General features: G+C 38.7%; 1 protein-coding gene across 19 annotated transcripts in view; it reads left to right on the top strand.

The window, feature by feature from the left end:
* Window positions 1-21,941, top strand: part of SNTG1 (syntrophin gamma 1) — a 526,846-nt gene that overhangs the window by 474,161 nt on the left and 30,744 nt on the right. For 15 of the 19 annotated variants that reach the window (XM_073331218.1, XM_073331217.1, XM_073331225.1 and 12 more), the window contains 2 exons: window positions 1,398-1,550; window positions 8,677-8,769. The exons of 2 other annotated variants lie outside the window; for them this stretch is intronic. In XM_073331218.1, the coding sequence (XP_073187319.1) occupies window positions 1,398-1,550; window positions 8,677-8,769 (246 nt within the window). Of the gene's footprint in view, window positions 1-1,397; window positions 1,551-7,049; window positions 7,137-8,676; window positions 8,770-21,941 lie in introns of those variants that run through there. 2 more of the 19 variants (XM_073331230.1, XM_073331229.1) reach the window with 2 other exon arrangements.

The following is a 21,941-nucleotide window of genomic DNA, read 5'->3' as shown; positions in this document are numbered from 1 at the left end:
CTGATGTAAGTCATCATGACTCCATTGTCTTTTAAAGATCTATGCTGATTTACACCAGTTGAGGATCTGAGCCTCCAAGAATGTATGCAGTTCACAACTGCCATCACATTTCCATGGTATCTGAGTACCTACTCCCTGTGTTATTGTGGTTCAAATGGCTGTGATTATGTGCCTGATCCATTGCTATCTGATGTAAATGGAAAGATTCCTTGTGGCTTCAGTAGGTTTTGAATCACATACTAAGTCACTCTCTAATATCTGGCCTACAGTGCGTGCAGATGCTAATAAACTATAGCTAACTGAGACTTCCCTTTAACTCAGCTGGTAGAGGAAGAGCTCTGTGTAAGCTTGAAAGCTTGTCTCCCACCAACCGAAGTTGGTCCGAGATAAGATATGACCTTACCCACCTTGAGAGCCAAAGGCATTTCTTTTTATTCCTGATGCCATATGTGCTCAGTTTAAGTGGTGACCTTGTTGCCTGTCATTTGTGACAATGAATTTATTGCACTGTGATCCTTTGGGGTGCTTCTTTTCTTGTTTTCACAAGTGTGTTTGTGTGAACTGTGTGCCAGAATTTTAACCACGATGTTCCTGTTTTTCAAAGTGCTTTTTAAAAAATTAATTGATACATTTTTTTAATGGTGGATTTCATTGCAAATTTCTCAATTATAAATCCTGTCAACTATTCAATGCTATATTTTTTTACAGTCTGATATCAAATGTCTTTCTTGGTAGTATATGTAATCTCCTCTCACTGGATCTTAAATTATGGACAAACAATTCTAAAAAGAGCAACTCTACTATTGGGATGAACAAAAATCTCTTCTGGCTGGCTGTAACAATGTATACCTTTTAATACTGGATTTAGTAAACTAGCACAAATATGGACTCTTTCCTGGTGGTCTCAGTAGAGAGGCCAAGGACAGAATTACTATTTATGCTGAAGTATTCTGTCACTCCATTGGTGGGGTACAATGGGGTACATTGGTGAGGTTGGCAGTTTAAAGAATCTCTCATTTTACTCTGTGCTTGACCTCTTCTGTGGATAAATAGAAGACATATTTTATAGACGCTTCATTACTTTAAAAATAAACACCCAGCCTTTATGAGAAATGGCTTGTTAAGATGTTGAAAGTTATGCTTGTGGTTTTCTGTAAACCCTAGTACAGTATGTTGTTAAAATGCACAGCTCTCAACATAACGTCTTGTTTCAAATTCCTTCAGATGTCAACATTTAGACCCAAGCCTTCCTTCGCAATTCCTGAACTTTCACCTACTAATGCAGTATGTACAAAGTTAGCAATGCTCAACTATAATGTTAGATTTGAGGCATAGATATTTACAGTAAGAAATATAAATGATGTATGCCAGATTATATAACTTCAAGCTTTCATCAGGACAGTGATCTGTTGGATCGTCGGAAACACTGCTTCGGTGTCCAATCTGAATCTGGAGAGGACCTCTACTTTTCCGTGGAGTTAGAGTGTGACCTAACCCTATGGGAAAAAGCCTTCCAAACAGCAACTTTTTTAGAAGTTGAACGAATTCAGGTGAGATAGCTGCCATAATGCCTGTGTTTTGGAGACTTAAGTGATGGTCAGTGATGAAAATGAATAAGAAAAAAGCCAAAGTGAGATGGAATCATCTAACCGTCTAATGGATTACTCACATTATTATTATTGTAACTATACAGTGTCCTAGTTGTTCCTGGTGTTTTGATTATATGTCTGTCTAGCATTTCTCTATATTGCTCAGCTCTAAGTACAAGAAGATACTGTCACCTTTCCCATGGAGTTTGTAATCAAAGGCTCTTAGGACATCCTTACCCATCTCAAATTTCTGCCTTTAATTACCATGGATAGGTAACTCAATAAATAATGACAAAAGGCAATAGGCAAAGTAGGGACAGAAGGAAAACAGGAGAGAGAGTCTTTAAACAATGGGGAGGTAACACAGCTGTTTGGACAGCATTGTTGTACAATCAGATGATATAAAGGACCCAATTCTGACCTCACAAGGATTAAACTCTCATTGCAGTTAATAGGTGCTGCACCAATATGAGGGCAAAACTGAGCCTAACACTTTTGTTTTGTTTTTTCCATACATTTCTTGTTTGTTGCCATTTCTTTTTAATTATCAGATGCCAGAGTGAGGAGTAGGTGATACCAGAGTAGAGATTAGTAGTGGACTATTCTATAGCTATACTTATAGAGCAAGCTGGGTAATATTAGTTGCCCAGTCAGCATTTTACTGTGAAATTAAGGTGACCAACAGTGAATGATAGTTTATGTTAAAATATAAAAAGAAGTTCCCAGTTCTTTCTGATTCACCCATTCCTAGCTGTAATGTTGATATAGCAATCAGAAAAATATCTTTTTGGATACATCTGCAAAGATGTTGTCATGATTAGTCTTCCAGCTGAACACATAAAAAATCATATTTGCATATCAGTAGAATATTTGTGCATCTAAGTGTTAGATGCTGCCCCTATTTGGTATATGTAAATGCTGGTTTGTGCTCAAAGACAAGTTTCTATGCATACATCTTTTTTGTGCCCTCATTTGAACATCGGGCGCTTATTGTTTAAGCAAAATGTTAAATGTTTATATATGGCAATACCCTCCTGATCTCAAAACCATCAGAGCTGAGATGAAATATGTTTAGTTTATAAAACTGGTTCCCATATGGCAGAATTACACATGCTGTCACTTTTCATGCATATAGCTAATTCCGTTAATCTCAGAAATGCCAATTTTTAACTTAAAAATGTTACTCTCTGTTACATTTTAAAGGAATAGTTTTAACTTTTATTACTGTGCTGGAAAATGTAGACGCAGTTACTATTTAAAAAAAAACAAAACAAAAACAAATAATCTCCTAATTCAGAAACATCAAGATACCTCTTACTTCTCATATCATTACCTGAGGCAATGTTTGTAACTGCACTACAGGGCATTCCACAAAAGAAAATATAACAAAACATCTATAATAACCATCAGCACTCAAGTTACTTCAATTTTGTCTCTTCTTATAGGGGTACCTGCTGTTCCACTTCTGATTTTTGGCTCTACCTCTTAGATTTTATACTTCAAATGTATTTAATGTGCTTCAGTGTCCCCAGTAATACCTCTTCTAACAGTCTTATTCCCACGTCTCCCCACTGTGATCTTGTCTTTATTGAGCTGAAAGTATTTTTTTACGTGCCAAAGTTACATTTTGGCTATAGCACATGTGAGAAACTGAACTATCAACAGTAAAATATTTTATCATTTGTGAAATTGACAGAAAGCCAAAATTCACAGAATCAGTTTCATCTTTTGTGTATACACTTTTAGTGTTGTATGTGAACTTCTTCCTACATCCCAATGAGGGGGGAAAGGGGATGGGCCAGATGCCCATTCCATTACCTGAATTACTTTTAGTTTGCTCTAATTTTCTTTCAATAGTTTGTGACTTAATCCTTCTTCCCACAGTTTTGTTGCACATTTATCATCAAACACATAATAGATTTTCAGTGGTAGTTGAGAAGTGGCATGATTGGCCTCTACAAAGTGCCAATGAGTCTCATCATTCTGTGACAAGGAAAGAGCCAGGTTAAAATCAGAATGGGGTCTCATGGATGGATGATCAGAAAAATATAAACGGGCACTCTCAAATAATAATTATATTGATATTTATAATCAAGTCTCTATGAAGTCACATCACAAGCAAATGGGTAACTGCATTCAGTGTCTTATTTGCATATACAATTCACTTTCAATGCAAACCCACGTATATGCAGATATTTCTGCATATAAGCCATCCATATTTTTTACATTTTAATTAAATTTGGGATTTTGTTAATTTTTCATTTTAAAAAGATCATCCAAATGTAGGCTGGACTCTACTATAGTCACACTTATTGGCAAAATTTCTCTACTGGTATAAATTAACATATCTCCATAGAAGTCAATGGAACTATGCCAATTTACAACAGCAAAGAATACAGTCCATAGAGTTTATTACAAATATAGTTATTTAAAAATAAACCTGGTTAAGACCACAATTCAGCAAGATACTTAAGCACTTGCCGCACTTCTAGCATGTGAGAAATACCACTGAAGTCAAAGTCAATGAAGTCAGATAGGTACCTTGCTGACTTGGGACCCAAGTTCATAGCTTCTGCAGCTTCTAACACACAAGTAAAGAGCAAACTTCCCTTAGGAAAAAATAAGATTTCAGGAAGACAAATAAACAATAAAGCTGATAGCACTTTGACATTAACATGTCATGCAATTTATAATAATGTAGAGGTGCCATTGTAGAGTTATGTTATACCTATGTTATAGTTAATTAGTTTTCTATAGAGCAATAAGGAACATCCATGCGTATAATTAGATATTTAAAGAAAAAACAGAAGTCACATAGATAGTGGGGGAAAAAATCCTTTTCCCTGTTGTCTTATAGCATTTTTTTTAAAGTGTGAGAAGAACCCAAGACATCTGCAGCATTTATAGTAGTGTTCAAATTAACTGAAGTCAACTGAATGCGGCTGACAGTCTTTCTTGAAGTCCCTACTATTTTATGTTGAATGTTGCATTCCTTGCTTTATGGGCTTCCTTTATGTACTTTCTTACTATTGTTCTTGTTTTTATGTTAGCTGTTCACTCCAGAAGATGAGCATTATTGTGTAGCCTGTCTTGTGATTACATTGTAAAGTTTGCCCCCATGGAAGTTCTGTGCTTGAAAAGTTGAGTTTTAAAGTCTGAATTGATTCTTGAACCTATAACCCAAGTGTTTTCAGGTTCTCCAAGCTTCAGAAATAGCTTACAATATGCTCATAGCACATCACGCCTTCGATAATTTAAACACCTCCTTGGAACTGTAGTGTGAACTGAGGGCGTAGGATCTGAGGAACATAGTACTTTGGGCTGTCATCTTCTGGAGCTGAGCTCCTGAATTATTCATGATCCCAGTTTAAGATTCCATACTGTGGGAGTGCACTGGGACTGAGAGAGGAAATATTTTGTGGCTGTTTTTTTGGGACACATTTTTGACAAGGTTTCATGTTTTTGTGTAGGAAGCCAATAATCAATGTGAAATCATTCCATGGTTTGTTATGGTTTTTAGTACACCTTTAAGGGTTTTCCTTAAAGCTGTAATAACTTTGGCATTATCCATGCACCTGGGTAGTATTCTTCATTTTATTCTCTCCAAGTTCATGAAGGAGGAGCTGAATTAAAGATTGCAGAATAATTCAATATGAAGAGACACCCAGAATAAATAGAGTTAACTAGGTTTACCTTTATCCTATAGTGCATATTCCAAACTTACTGCAACAATTTAATAATAATGAATTATTACTTAGGATTATTATTTGTATTACCACTGTCCCTGTGAGCCCTAATTATCCTGGATCAGGACCACATTGTGCTCGCTGCTGTACAAACACAGAAGAAAAGATGGCCCCCGTCCCAAAGACCTTAAAGTCTCATTTGGTCAAAGGCCATTATAAATTTTACCTGTTTTTATGTTTGTTTGTTTTTACTCTGCTAATTGTGTTTTAGATACCTCTGCAAGATTTCTAGGAGTTAAAAAGATGAGCGGAAACCTTAGGCTGAAGTGATAGATTGAGACTGATCTTCCATATGGGTGGAGTTGATGATTATGCTGTTGGAATAGGAGGTCAGCTCCGTTAGAGCAGACTGTTATTCCCAGTCTGAGATATTGTCTTTTTGACAAATTTTAGTCCTCAGTGTAGTGTTCGTGTTTACTTAATGTAGCTGGAGCAATGTAAATAAAGCAGCTGTTGTTTTATACATGTTGTAGTGAGTTAATAATAGCACTCTGCCGCTACCAGTTTTTGCTTTGCATGTTAAAAACCTGAGAGATTTTCAATATTTGGGAATTCATAAATCTGATCGAGTGTGACATGTGCTACTTTACAAATGTGAACCCATTTTTCCTTCAATGGGATGAAATGTTGCCAAAGCCAAAATCATCTCCTCCCCCGCCCCTTGCCCCCCATATTTGACCCATGGGAAAAAGATTTAATATTTATAATATAATAGCATTTTTACAATACATTTGCAGTGAAAACTGCCTCTCACTTCTGAAAACACAACAACAAATAAAATATGAAGGTAAACCTACAAAATGAAACCCTGATTTTTGAATAAAAGTGGGAGTTTTCTTAACGTAGCATTAGTTAACTTTTTTAATGAATGGGACCACATCAAAATAAATTGCATTTCACATGTTGCATGGTCAAATGGTTGAAGTGTGTGTGTACAACTTCTCCCTACAGGAAGGAACTAGAACTGCTCTCTCATTTCTCACTCTCTCTAGTGACTGGCAGAAAAATTTCATATCTGCCCTAATGACAACTAATGGAGATTTTACTTTAGTTTAGGTGCTAGAAGTCTGCATATTTGAAGCTGAAAGCCTTGAATTATGTGATGTGCTTGTACAGTTTATCTAACAACTATGGTATGTGTCTTGATGCAGCCATCACCATATTCTATCCTGGAGAGAAAGGTAGTGCACCTGTATATCAGCCAGCATATTAACTGAACAAGATGCAATTATTTCAGTTCCACAAAGTGTACTTAGCTTAAAGTTTTCAAAATGTCTGTGTTCAAATCCGAGAATAATATATCAAGTAATAAATGTTTCTTGCAATTTAAGAAGCAGGTGTACATGGTTCATCTTTTTAGCGCAGAAGAACCTTTCCACAAAGAAGATGTAGTTTGTGGTCCTTGTCTTCAGGGGGCTGCCCATTTAAGTGTGCTTCAAAAAGTAAAGCCATTCTGTTCATAGCTGTAAATAAATAAGTGTGTGTGTGTATGTGTGTGTGTGTGTGTTTATTTAGGGTGCCCCTTATGTGGTACAATGTTAATGTCGAAATAGTACTTCATTCATGTGAATCAATGGCATTTACAGTAATAAAAATGTCAAAAAGATGTGATATGAATATCTGCAATGCATATTTTCCACAACCATCAAATACCCTAGCTCTTGACTTTATTGTGTTTGTACTATGAAAATTACTCTGTGTTTGTCATTGTCAGGTTTCCTGCTATATAACATATTTCAATGAAAATTGTTTAAAGATGCAATAATACACCAGGACACATATAACTACTAAAATATTAAAGGTAAGATTTTCAAAAATACTCAGCGTCAGCCTAACTCTGCTCCTCCTGAAGTAAATGATAAAACTCCCATTGTCGTCAGAGTTAGGCCAACACTGATCACTTTTGAAAATTCTATCCTAAGTTTCTTTATTTAAGGAGACAATAAGGTCAACATTTCCAAACCAGGATTTCTCAAAGTAAACCCCTAAATCCATATTCAGGCACCTAACTAAATATGGCCTTGCTTTTGGAAGCTCTGAACACCCACAACTCCTATGCTTTTACGTTTTGGGGAAAAAGTCTTAGAATTGTTAAAAAAACTCATGAAACAATAATAAAGATGTTCCAATTAACTTTAGTGGGCCCAGGAATTTACCTATGGTGTCCACACCTGGGGTAGCTCTGAAGCCAGCACCATGAGAAAAATAAGATAGTGTTTTGGTGGAGTGTTTCTTGGTAAAGAGAAATTTTAATAAATGCTATTTATTTTAGATTCATTGATAGTCACAGTTCCATAGAAATAAGTGTCTTCATAAAAACAGTACAACAATAACCGATTTACGTCAATATTAATAATTAATATTCAGTCCTGTGACACAGTGTGCACATTGTATTAACATCCATGAACTGGATGAAAATGAAAAATCCTTCAATCTGTGCTCTTGCTTAGGGTCTTCAGGGCGAAGATTTTGGGGAATTTAATTGTCTCTGACTTTAATCTGAAAAGTAAAATTCCCATAAATAGTTCCCTTGTGATGCAGCTGTGTGAAATATGGTCTTTTAAAGCACTTTGGTGCATCAGATTTTGACATAATTAAATATTTTTGACAAGGGAAATCAGAATTTGTGTTGAACATTGCAAGATTGCCATTACGAACCTGAAGCCGGCTTTGAAGTAGAGAGCTCAGTTTGATCAAGAAAATGTCACTAATTGATTTCTCATGTCGTATATCAAAATGCCATGTTCTTAAAAAAAGAAACCAAAGAACGAATGCCATTTAAAATGTCAAGGTTTTCTCATAAAAGCTTATGGTTAGAGCTACATATTGTGTGCTAGTCGACAATGAAAGTTCTCTTTTGATTGCATAAATTCTTTTTCACCATATTGTACCACTGAGGTTGAGCAGATAACAAAGAAGCAAACAGCATCTCAAACAGATTTTCTTTGCAAACACAGTTATTTATTCTAAATCTGGATATAAGAAGGTTTAGTGATGGTACTCTGTTTTATCTTCTAAAATCATTGAAAAATCTGGCTATAAAATGAGACTTTCTTTTTATCAGTTGCTACAGTAATCCGTTAAAATTACTGTTGAATTATGTTTTTGTTTTTTCAAAATAAAATTAAAGACTCTTTCTAAAGGCACAATTTCCTCTCTGGTGTAAATCCACTAGTTTGAGCTACAACTGGGATGAAATTGACCTAATACATATACGCAATCCTTTCTCTGACAATAATTTTGAGATGTGTGCATTGGAGCAAACAAAAAGAATTTACTGGAGCTAACAGACAAAGTGCAGTGCTACTTAGTATAGTAACTGTGTTTTCTGATTTTTGCAGTGCAAGACATATGCCTGTGTTTTGGAGAGTCATCTTATGGGGCTTACTATTGACTTCGGCATGGGTTTTGTCTGTTTTGATGCTGCCACAAAGGTAAAGATCTGAGACCTGCATCCAATACGGTATTAATATTCTTCTTCCAAGTATTATGTTTTGAGATGGAGAGTTAAGCCATCCTTGAAATGTGTTCTTTCAGTATTTTGGTAGGCCATCATATGTCAAATCCCTTGTACTTTTTTTGTAATCCTGCGGGGTTGTTTCTGAATGATATGGGATGTTGCAATCTGTAATGCAGTTGTTACAGAGAAGCCAGTGTCAACCCTGACCAAGTGTCAAATCCTCATACTATAATTTAACAGGATATGGATACAGGTTGATGTCATTCTCCTGGTGTTGCCTGGTTTTCATCAAATTTTAAAGCAAAATCATCCTGTAGGAATCCATAGTGGCACAGGAATTCCTCAAAGAGAACCCATCATGCCCCATCTCCCATTGCACTAGTAGAAAGTATGATTATTATTGCAATTTCATATCTGTATTATTTCATATTTATATGTGTAGTGTTTGTAATTTTATAATACAAAAAGTCATCACACAAATATCTTGATCAAAGTGTACCTCTTCTGGCTTTCCCATCAGGATAACACAGGTACATCAGCCACCTAAAAAGGAGCAGACAGCAGCCACTGGATTCAGCCTCTGTCTGTATGCCTTGTAATATTTCCACCGAGCCTTAAAAAAAATCTACTCACTCAGTCACCTGAGGCGAGTAATTTGTTTTGACAGACAAGTTGTTTCATTATCATCAGTTTTCACATTATGATTATTATTGGCCTGATCCAAAGCCCACTGAAGTCAGATGGAGTCTTTTGACTGACTTCAGTGCACTTTGGATCTAGTTCTCATAGAGCTGCACCAAATATTATGAGTATCTTTCCTTGACTATTTGCTTGAATTAAGGAATTAATGTACTTTGGTCTATCCAAGTGTCCCTTTTGTATTCACTTTCCATGCACATCAGATCAGTTGAGTTTTGCTTAACAAACATTTTAAGACTTTGAGATAGTGAGTTTTAAATGTGCTTTGTATGAGCATTTGTACATTTTGTTTGTAATTGCTTTGTGAGTTTGGGAGTGTCAGGGGAGGAGGTAGGAGAGAGGAGGTAAGAGGAGAAGGGAGAGAATCAGAGAGGGATAATGAGCCCAAAAACAATAGCCCTAGCAACAGTATGAGGCTGAATGAGGCAAAGAGTGATCCTGCAAGAGTAGCCACAGCTATCTGCTGTCATTAGCGTTTCCTGTTTTGACAGGAATCTGAGACTATGGTTTGGTGGGGAATTTTAAAGCCAAGCACAAGTCCATATCCAAGTGTGGCACAGTAAATTATATGTGAACCTGTGTACCTCCCACCCCATCGGGCCACGTGCAAAGGAAGAAAGGAAAGCACTAGGAAGTAAGAGTCACCAAGCAAAGGGGTAACTCCCCACAGTAATGTCTGGGAATGGGGGCAGAAGTAGCAAAGGAAGAATGAGGGCTCAAAGTAGGAAGGTGATGGGTAGGATCTTCCTGCTATCTATAAGTGTGGCCAAGGTGAACTGATTTGCTTATCTCTGAATGGCAGTTGTCAGAGTGCCTGAGCCAGATGGTGGAAAAAATAGGCCCAGAAAAAAGGCCAGCAGACCTTGACAAATGTTGACAGATGGAACTGCCACACAACCTTCTTGATTTTATAACCTTGACTGAAGCTGGGATATATATGGCTGCAGGTTCACTTGCTAGCCCTGCTGTTACTCAGAGTTCTGCAGCTTATACAGTCCCAAAGCTGCAGTGCTAGGGCCCAAGCCCGCATCTGGACCATAAAGCATATAAGACTGCTAGGTGCAGCCAAAAGAGAGGGTGCCGCTACCTTTGCTGCTACAACAATGAACACACACACACACACACACACACACACACACATTTTGTAACAATGACTGGGGGAGAATGACAGAAAATTGCCAGCTAGTAAATGTAGTGCTCTTGGTATATTGGGTCTGGATGGAACACTGCTTAACACCACAAGGAGACCAGTATCCTAAGAGATTTTCCACGCCCTGGCATGTGACCTAGGCAGTTAAATGATTAGACAATAATCTGACAGTACCTTTCACAACTAGAACCGCACATATACAGAAAATGTCTTTACGTGAATATAGTGAGAAAATATTTGCTGTAACCTCTGCACCCAGTAAATACATTTTACAGGAGCCAAATTATTCTAGGAAGAATCCCTTGAAAAAGGCCTGAGTGGATGAGAGAGTGAAATTTCTGAAATTCCATAATTCTATGTATCTGCACCTTCTCCCGAAATTATTGAGAGATTTAGAGCTCCAGAACTTCCACCTGATAAGAGAGATGTTCATCCAATCAGAGAACAAAAAGAATATCATGTAGCTTGTGTGACCCATCTCCAGGTAACTGACACAAGCTCAGATACACCAAGTGAACTGTTTGCAAAATATCCATAGGATTAAAGATGATGTTGAATCTCATTAAAAATGTGTCAGGTGAATTTGAATAATGAATAAATTTAAGGAAATCTCAATCTATTCACAGACATTCTGCACGCAGAAAAGTGGCAAAATTTCATGAGTTGAATTTGCTCAGCCTTGCTCAGCCTTTAATTATTAAGGTGAGAGCAGGTGACTCAGTTTTGAGCTAGTGTTTATAGTTTTTCAGGATAATTTTGCAAAGATGATTTAAGTTAAACTATTATATCTCTGCCTAGTGATCAAATTCATTTTGCTGGAGGGTTCAAATGAGCTTTGGCTAGGCAGGAAGGATGCAGATGGAAACAAATCAAAGCAGAGATTAGTATGCAGGGCAGCAATGTGAATGAAACTAAACTAAAAAAAACTTGTCTTATAAAAATGTAAACTGTAATTTTTTTTAAATTAGGATTTTTACAAAATTCCTTGTACTGCTCCAACTGCCACTAGGTATGTTCACTAATGAACACTGCACTGAGGAAAAATACTTTTCCAATATATTTTTATTTTATTTTGGCACAAGGATATTAATAATTTAAAGAATACTTGACTTTTGTTGGTTTTTAATTAAAAGACTTTTTCAAAAAGAAATTAAACTCAGCTTCGGACAAGAGTTCTGAGAACCTTTCACAAGAGAACCTATCGCAGACACTTGAGTTCATTTGTGTGTTTCACTACCAGCAAAAATGCAGATAGGACCCTATATATGAACCTATATATATATATATGCACCTGCTTGCATGTGCTTGTCCCAGTTTTGCTTCCACTAACACATACAAGTCATTTGATTCTGTTTCCACCAAGCAGACCCAGGCTCACATCCCTTTGCCATTTTCATTTTCAATCTCCTTCTCCCTCCCAGATATTTCATCTTCTTGGATGTGGATTGGCATGCAAACCCCTTTCATATATTCATAGACTTTAAGACCAGAAGGGACCATTAAAACATCTAGTCATAGGCCATTACATTTCATCATTTTAGCACTGTACTGAGCCCACTTCTTTTGGGGCAGCTGCCAATCCTCCTCCTCCTTTCAGAGTATTTCATGGGTGGGTACCTGGATAGCCCACTCTTCTATCTGCCACATCTTCAGAGGAGATGGCTGCCTCCATCCCTCCCTAGGTTGCAGCATCAGAACCCAGAGGAGCTCCAAGAGACAGCCTGCTTCAGCTCCCCTAGTTAAAATTCCAGCACTTTCCACTAGAATATTTCATCTGATCTTCTTTGGTTTCTACTAATCCCTTGTGGTTTCCACTGCAGAATCAATAGGACTACTGTTGTGTTCTGAAACTTAATGCTTGGAAACAATAAAAAGCAGTCAGAAATTTGAACTGAGTGCCCCCAAATGCTCTGATCTACAGGAGAAATACAGCTCCCTGAATTTGAAACACATCATACTCCAATTAACTGAAACCCCAAAGAAAATCTTTCTCAAACTTTTGTGGTTTGCTACCACTGAGAATTTCTCAGTTCCACTATTGACTTTTTTTCTGATAGGGCCTTATTAGGCTGTTACAGCTCCAGGATTCTATAGGACATTTTCATGCTAGGATGAGCCTTGATACTATTATAAAATGTATTTTCTTCAGTGTCTATGCTGAGCATATTTTAGTACCAATTTCATATTTGTATTCTTTGCTTATTAAGGCAGGTTTTCATTAAACTGAGATCCCTTTTGCCTATATCTGATAATTCTCTGGATATAAAGTTAAAGGTGCTATGATGTTTTCTCCAAAAGATTAATAACAAGAAACTCAGAGTTCCTTATTCCATTTTTACTTGGACTCTAGTCAGACAAACATCCATTTAAGTCAGTGGGTGTTTGCCTGAACAGGAAATGAGCTTTTTTTTAAAAAAAAGCAACACTTAAACTTGGATATTAGAATAACTCAGGAGTTGGCCTGGCTCTTAAATGCATAATGGCTGTTATGTGTGCCCGAACAGAGCATCCATCTAGTCTAATAGGCTGTTTGAGATGACTGATTCCTTCTTGCATCAAGATTTGTACTATGCATCAAGACCAAAGCGATAGATAGATCATAGAATATCAGGGTTGGAAGGGACCTCAGGAGGTCATCTAGTCCAACCTCCTGCTTGAAGCAGGACCAATCCCCAATTTTTGCCCCAGATCCCTAAATGGCCCCCTCAAGGATTGAACTCACAACCTTGGGTTTATCAGGCCAATGCTCAAACCACTGAGCGATCCCTTTCCCCTAGATAGATAACTGGTGAATTTCAATGCACATCTGTGCTTATGAATTTCCTACCCATTTGCAATTTTGCCAATGGTAAAATTTGACAGTTAAGTTATTTAAACAAGGTATCAGCATTTTAATTGTTTTGTTTCCTTACAACCTTAATCCCAAATTATCACACTTCCCATTGTTAAATTACTTGATTTTTTTGTGGATTAATAAATTTTATTCAATATGATGGGCAAATAATGGGCTAAATTTCACAAATGTGACAAAGAAGAAAGTCACTAGCAATACTTATGTGTGTGTTTACATGTAAGCAAGTCTCTGTGTAAATTAGGACTTCCAAGACAAAAAAGCATAAAAAATCTCCATGGATTGCTACATTGTCTAGTATCATTTAATGAGCAGTAATGTTTCAATTGTAGCCCTAACTCAGTGATATAGATTTTCATCTGTATCAACCCTATTTAAACTGGATCATGTCATATTTCAATAAAAATATCTAGAAAACATTTTTCTGAATCTGTGCAAAAACTTACATAAATATGGAACCTATTTAAACTGTGTTATTTAAAATAAATCCATAGTGTGAAGTGATTAAACAGTGTTGATATAAATCATATCATTTCTCTCTCTTAAATCTCTCCTGCTTTCTCTCATTCATTCCCTAGCTGACAGCTGAAAAACAGAGCCAACAGCAGTTTGTCTTTTTGACAGTTTATGTTGCTCTACAAACAAGCTATTTTGATTTGAATGAACAGACTTGCTAGTTAAATCTGATTCTTCCAACCTTACAGGAAAATATCAATTACCTACCAAAACAGTTTTGTAAACCACCAAGTAGCATTATGATGGCCCTACAAGATAAATAAGGAAGGATATAATTCTCTTGCCCCTTTGATATAGGAAAGTTATAACTCAAAGAAGTGTTTGTTCTTCTAAAGCAGTCTCTAGATCTAAAGTTCAAGAGCCAGAGATTTTTTTTTTTTATCATTCAAGATTTACAATGTAATGGAGCCCTACAATATATAGCTTAGTAATGATCTTAGCAAGTGTTTGATTAGGGTTAAATTCTACCACATGCTCACTTGTTCACAGTAATGACATAACTGTGGTGAAAAGGCAACCTGCTTAGTGGTTTATGTGGACAAATTCACAAGAAGTGCCAACTGAAATAGTCAGTATGCATATTGTGTAAAAATGTTTATTGTGCTAGTGGCATATATGTGAAGCTAATTCAGATGGTTCATAACTGTACTCACAGCATATCTGCCATTAGCAGCTTCACCGAGGAAAGTTTGAAAGCTTTATTAAGCTACTTCATTAAAATTATTTAAGATGTATGATGTCACACAGAATGCTGTTACTGAACTTTCTTTCTTTCTTTCTTTCTTTCTTTCTTTCTTTCTTTCTTTCTTTCTTTCTTTCTTTCTTTCTTTCTTTCTTTCTTTCTTTTTCTATTAAAATGAAGTTAAACAGAGCTCAAAAGACCAGTGCAGGACTCCTTCCTCTTGGTTGTCCAGGCACGTCTGTCAGACTACCAGCCAGTTGACATCTCCGCTTTTGCTACAGGTCTTCTTATTCTCAGGCATCTAATTTAGATGGACCACTGAAGTCCCAGAGGCTCCTTTTCCTTTCTGTAGGCTCTTAGGATATGTCTAGTATACAATTAAAATCCCGTACCTGGCCTGTGCCAGCTGACTTGGGGTCGCAGGGCTTGGACTAAGGAGCTGTTTAATTGTTGTTTAGACGTTCAGGCTTGGGCTGGGTCCTGCGAGGTGGGAGGATCCCAGAGCTCACGCTGCAGCCCAAGCCCAAATGTCTACACCACAATTAAACAGCCCCTTAGCCTTAGCTGTCTAATTGTGGTGTGGATAGACATACATCAAAGTTCAAGAGTGTAAGGCCAATGTTTTACTTTCTGTTTCAGTTTCCCAGCTGCTGCTGCCAGAATGTGTTTGTGGGAGATGTTTCCCTTGGTTCTGCAAAATGTTACATCAAGTTCTACATCTCTTTAATGTAATCCCAACTGAACATTTTGCTCATCACATCTTGGGTTCTTGATGTACAGTAAATGATCTGGATACACTTCTACATCCTTTCAGTGTAGCTCATTTTTAGCACCGTGAATCTTTCTAAATAGGATTGCCAACTTTCTAATCACATAAAACTGAACACCCTTACCCCACCGTTCCTTGCCCCTTACCCAGGGCTCTGCCTCTGCTCACTCCATCCTTCCTTTTGTCATTCACTTTCCCCTACCCTCACTCATTTTCGCCAGGCTGGGGCATGGGGTTCGGGTGCAGAAGGGGGTTTGGGCTCTGTCTAGGGGTGCATGTTCTGGGGTGGGGCCAGAAGTGAGGGTTTCAAGGTGCAGGAGGGAGCTCTGGCTGTGGGTGCGGGTTCTGGGGTGGGGCTGGGGATGAGGGTTTTGGGGTGCAGACAGGGGCTCCCGGCTGTGGCTGAGGGGTTCAGAGTGTGGGAGGGGGCTCAGGGCTGGGGCAGGGGGTTGGAGTGAGGGCTCTCTGAGGGAGTTAGCATATGGGAGGGGGTGCTGACCTGGGCCGGGGGTTCAGGGTGCAGGCTCTGGCCAGGCAGCGCTTACCTCAGATGGTTCCCAGAAGCGACCAGCATGTCCAGCTCCTAGGTGGAGGGGACAGGGGCTCTGTGTAATGCCTGAGTCCACTGGTGTCACCCCAGCAACTCCCACTGGCTATGGGTCCGACCAATGAGAGCTGCAGTGTCAGTGCTGGCACTCGGGGCAGGGGCAGAGCACGGAGCCTCCTGGCCCCCCAGCTAAGAGCCAGACATGCCAGCCACTTCCGGGAGCAACACGGAGCCAGCATAGGCAAGGAGCCTGCCTTAGCCTTGCTGTTCTACAACCAGACTTTTAGCAGCCTGGTCAGCAATGCTGACCAGAGCTGCCAGGGTCCCTTTTCGACCAGGCGTTCAAGTTAAAAACCAGACTCCTGGCAACCTTATTTATAAATGATTAACTTCAAAATTGCTTAAATATTCAGATGGGTTTCATTTATAATTTATAATTAACTTTTTTCAGGTTTATTTTCCTAATGACAAGCGTGGCCCATCAGAGATGAGTGGATTCAGAGTTCAGCTCATCCCCCTCAGTTTCATACCCATGTTACAAAAGGGAACAAAATAGATTTTTTTCCATTCTAAAGTGACTAACGCACCAACCCAATTCTCTATGAATTACAAAGTGCATGTTTACCTGACCTGTTTCCCATAATCTCCAAAACACCATCTCCAAGACAGAGCAGAAGACCTTTTCAACAATGCAATATTACTGACATATAATTTTACAGTGCATCAGATTCCATTTTGTTTAAAGTAATGTAAAGTGTCTTCGCCTTTTCCTAAGTTTAAATATGACAAAGGTCAGCAGTATATCCCTAAGACCTAAAGTTTCATTCTTAGACTCCTTGGACTTTATCCTGAGCTGTGGTTGAACTAAGTTCAGCATAGTTTGGGGGTGGGGTGGGGGTGGAAGAGTATTTATGCTCATACTCTTTGGTTATCTGGGAGTCAGTGCAGGCCCTGACTTAAGTTACAGCAGAGTCATCGCCACTCTAGCTTACACTCAACTGTTCACATCCCCAGGGGACTGGCACAAGAGAATAGGAATGCCCTGGTCATACCCCCTGTACTGGAGTTCAAGAAGTGGGGTGTCATAGGACCCATACCAGTGGCTCTTCACTCCTAAGGATTCCCCTATGCTGAAGTTGGTTAGTGCTGACTTAAGAGCAGTTTGGCAACATGGGCAAAGCAGACAGAGTACAGGGGAGGAACTGACCCCTACGTTCTCATTAGTAAATTTGTTAGGTACTCAGATACCAAAGTAATGGGCACAAAAACTAATATTGTATGTGTGTTTACACCTATCACCTTGGTATGCGACCATATCACTGCTGCACAATATACATTGCATTGTGTGTGTGTATGTGTATACACATACACACACACACACACATACATCATATTCCCCTTATCCCATCATCTGGGGTTGGGTCGTCATGCAAGTATCTTCCACCTTCATCTGTCCGAAGCGGCACTAAGGTCCACTTGCTTACCATCTTCTTTGATGCAATCCATCCATCACTTCCACAGCTTTGCCTGGGTATCTGTTTCCTACAGACTCTCTCCTGCCATGCAGTCTTGACCAGGTCCTCTTCATTTATCCTCTGTATGTGGCTGAACCAGTGAAGTGGTGCATCTTGGATTTTGTCAGCCACATCACATACTTTGACTTTATTAATTTAAAAATCAGTCTCTTCATGTAACTCTTTTAATAGAGCAAAGACATCTTGTCTCAAACACCTGTAGGCATTGAACCTGTCTCTTTAGGACCCATGCTTCTGCACCATTGAGCATTGCAGAGTGTCTTATTGTTCTGTACATCTGGACTTTCAGTCTTGGTGGCATACATAAGACTTGAATGTTACTCCACACAGTTCCAGCACTCCCCCGCACTGGATTGTGTTTCACATTCAAGCTTGCTGTCTTCCATTACTCCAGCTGCCAAGGTACTTGATTGGCCAGTATGGTCTAGTCTCACTCCATAAATCTCTGTCCAGTTTCCCCATGGCACTGCTGCTGACCCACATGACCTCAGTCTTAGACATGTTCATTTTCATTCTTTGCCAGTTTAGTTGGTCATACCACCAGTTTACTGTTTCCCCATAGGCTATTTTTGAGGATGCTTTTATTGCTATGTCATCTGCATATAGTAGTTTCTCATTTTTTTCCATTGGGATCTTCCTGCTGACATGGTCCATCAACATGATAAACAGTGGCAGGACAAGGGCTGACCCATGATGAGGTCTGAATTTCACTTCAAAAGGGCATGTCATTCCAAAACATGTTCACATCACTGTTTCACATCATCTATCAAGTGTATTCACCATATTTATTAAATCTTCACACATATTTCCTCAGCACTGGTGTGACCATCCTTTTCTTCTCTGTATTGTATACCTTTTCTAGGTCTATCAAAGTTCAGAAGCTAGCCTGTTGATACTCTAGCCACTTCTTTATCACTTCCTGAATTACAAACATAGCATCTGTGGTTCCTCATAATTTCCTAACGCCGAACTCTTCTTAGAGGACGGGCTATACTAGTCTCCTATTCCTCATATCCCAGATGTGCTCCACTATCTTCATCCCATGCAACAGTAACTTTATCTCTCAGTGGATACTTCCTTTCTTATGTATTGGAAGCAAGATAGGTGTGCGCCAATCTTGTAGAATTCTCTTGTCTCAACATACAGTTTTAACTATTCTGCTGATCCATTTTATGCTTCTCTTGCCCAAGACTTTCACCAGGTCTGCTGTCACTTCTTTGGGTCCTATTTCCCGACTGTTCTTCATTACCTGGACTGCATTTCTCTTCTGCTCTTCTTGTATATCAGACTCAGACACAACATTAAGATCACATGTTAGCAACTCCACCCAAAAGGGAGTTGCATCATTCAAGAGACTCTCAAAGTATTGTTTCCTCTTCTCCTTCACGTGTTTGGGTGTTATTATAAGTTTCCTCTGGTCATCATTTACAAATGGTGTTGCAGTACCATCCTCCTTTGTGGAGCCTTTTAGTCTATTTAATGTTAATTATACTGCAGTGGGTTCAGTTCTGGCAGCTACACTCTAAAGTTCAACAGTTTGTTCTGGATCTGAAGTCCATAGGAAGACATGAAACCATAGGCAAATAACATACAATTACAAGGACATCTACTTTTAGCAGTTTTATTAAGATTACCAAAAAAGTTATAAATGTCACAGCATATACAATTCCTAAAGATAAGTACCATGTACCAGTTATACCTACAGACATACTCTCATCCTCCTAGATGGTATTAGAGGCTCTCTAATGTATTGATCATCAATATGAGAGTGGTTCCTGCTGGAGTTTCCCATAGGAAGCTCAATTTTCCTACTCTGGGCACCCTTTTTATCCTGTGATTCTGTCTATACCTACATTCTGCGCATGTACATGAAAGTGTCAACCCTCTATTTCTTATTGGTTTGTGTCCCCTACAAACACAAGGGACCCCACATTCTATAGGCTGTGTAGGTTCTCATTAACATTGACATACCACTTTTATTTTGTGGTTAAGGCATATGTTGGAGACAATATTTACCGTTGCAGCATTTTATCATTTAAATTTAATTTTCCCAACTATACTTTCACAATATTACCAGTTGGTACCTCTTTTCCCATAATCTTTTGGATTATTTCTCAGTCATTGATTTATGCCATCATTTCTTGTCTCCAAGGCCCAAAAAAGCTAATCTAAAGGCTTGCAGCCTACCTCAACCTACAGGTTCTTGTGTAGCTTGTCTTACTCATGTCTAATACTTGATTCCTCTAAATACTGATCAATCTTATACTTTTATAATCCTACAAATTAACTCTAATAACATACAATGAAGATATATATATCTTGATATATATATTGATTGATATATATATTGATTGATCATAACATCACACTATAAATAGGAATTAAACGAAAATAATTGACTACATTCCCTTTGTGTCTACTTTTGCAATGCTATAGATCTTTTTGTCAGCCAGCTGTGGGTAGTTTTGATGCTTTGATTTTTTTGTATTTGCTTTCATTTGCACTCGATTTATTTCTTTTACATGTTATTTTATTGTTTTAGATTCCTACCTGCACTTCACAGGTCTGCTACCACTCCTTTCTCTCTCTGGGTTTTCCCCATCTGCATTGTCCACAAACCTCTGCTGATGCCACAATCCATGTTCTTCTGGGGTAGTTCCCTCCTTTTCAGTTGATGGTTATTCTTCCATAAGATATACCAAACCAGTAACAAAAGTAAATTTCTGTCTCACCACACTGGCTAACAAAAAGTCAGAAATGCAGCCTCCTTGGGTATTCCAGGCCTGGATTCAACACCCAGACACTGGACTTAATGATGAGGGGTTATTTAAAACCAGTTTCATCAAACAAAGGGTTCTTCTGTTCCCAAAGGACCAGCCACATACCCAGGTCTATATATAACTTAGATCTTACCTAATAATTGCCAATCCTTTAGCATGTTGTGAGCTGCGGGCAGCCATGCAAATACAAACAAACTGTCTGGCAGCCCGCCAGTGGATTACCCTGATGTGCTGCATGCAGCCTGCGAGCTGCAGATTGCCCACCGCTGAGTTAGAGCATGCACAGGAAGGTCCATCAGGCAGGGATAAAAAACTGATCACCATATTTGGGGTTAGGAAGGAATTTTTCCCCAAGTCAGGTTGGCAGAGATCCTGGGGGGTTTTCACCTGCCTCTGCAGCAGGAGCATGGGTCACTTGCAGATTTAAATTAGGGTAAATGGCAGAGTTTCTGTAACTTGAAGTCTTTAAATCATGATTTGAGGACTTCAGTAATTCAGGTAGAGGTTAGGGATCTATTACAGGAGAGGGTGGGTGAGGTTCTGTGGCCTGCAATGTGCAAGAGGTCAGACTAGAAGGTCATGACCTCAAAGTCTATGAGTCTATGTCATGTCTGTTTCCTGGTACTTATCCTGTACTGCTTCCGCAAACTTCTCTGCTGCATTTCCCCTTAACTTCCCATACTTTAATCTTGTGTCTTCCCCTTCTTGTCCGAAGCTTTATTTGCAATCTTTCTTGTGAAAAGCTTGTGATACCATCTAACTAGGTATCACTTTGCAGTCCATAACTTGATTCAACTGAAATTTCCTCAGGAATAACATGTCAATCTAGCTTTGGTATGCACCACTGATGACCAAATGACTCTTTCTTTTGGAACCATGTATTGGCTACCATCCATTGATTGGTAATACACATATCTAGAGAGTCCAGAGAGAGAGAGAGAGAGTCCAGAGAAGAGTGACAAAAATGATTAAAGGTACTATAAAACATGACTTGTGAGGGAATCTTGAAAAAAATTGGGTTTGTTTAGTCTGGAAAAGAGAAGAATGAGAGGGGTCATGATAACAGTTTTCAAGTACATAAAAGGTTGTTACAGGGAGGAGGAAGAAAAATTGTTTTTCTTAACCTTTGAGGATAGGACAAGAAGCAGCGGGCTTAAATTGCAGCAAGGGAGGTTTAGGTTGAACATTAGGAAAAATTTACTAACTGTCAGGGTAGTTAAGCACTGGAATACATTTCCTAGGGAGGTTGTGGAGTCTCCATCATTGGAGATTTTTAAGCGCAGGTTGAACAAACACCTGTCAGGAATGGTCTAGATAATATTTAGTCTTGCCACGAGTGCAGAGGACTGGACTAGATGACCTCTCGAGATCCCCTCCAGTACAATGATTCTATATCTAGTAACACTTTCCCTTTTCATTCATTGTGCCTAGACTGATATTTCCTAAGCACATTTCATACTCCCTTTGGTTTTTGCCTCTCTGTGCACTCATATCTCCACATACCAATATCAGCTCTTCTGGTGTTGCTGTGTCTGCTAGTGTCTGTTAGCATTGTTGGAAACTTTCTCTTCTTCATTGCCTCCTTGTTGAGGTGCATACCCTGATATCACAAACAGA

The sequence above is a fragment of the Lepidochelys kempii genome, chromosome 2 (assembly GCF_965140265.1).
Source record: "Lepidochelys kempii isolate rLepKem1 chromosome 2, rLepKem1.hap2, whole genome shotgun sequence".
Taxonomy (NCBI): domain Eukaryota; kingdom Metazoa; phylum Chordata; order Testudines; family Cheloniidae; genus Lepidochelys; species Lepidochelys kempii.
Note: the sequence above shows the minus strand (reverse complement) of the source record. Positions and strands in the feature narration are given on the sequence as shown.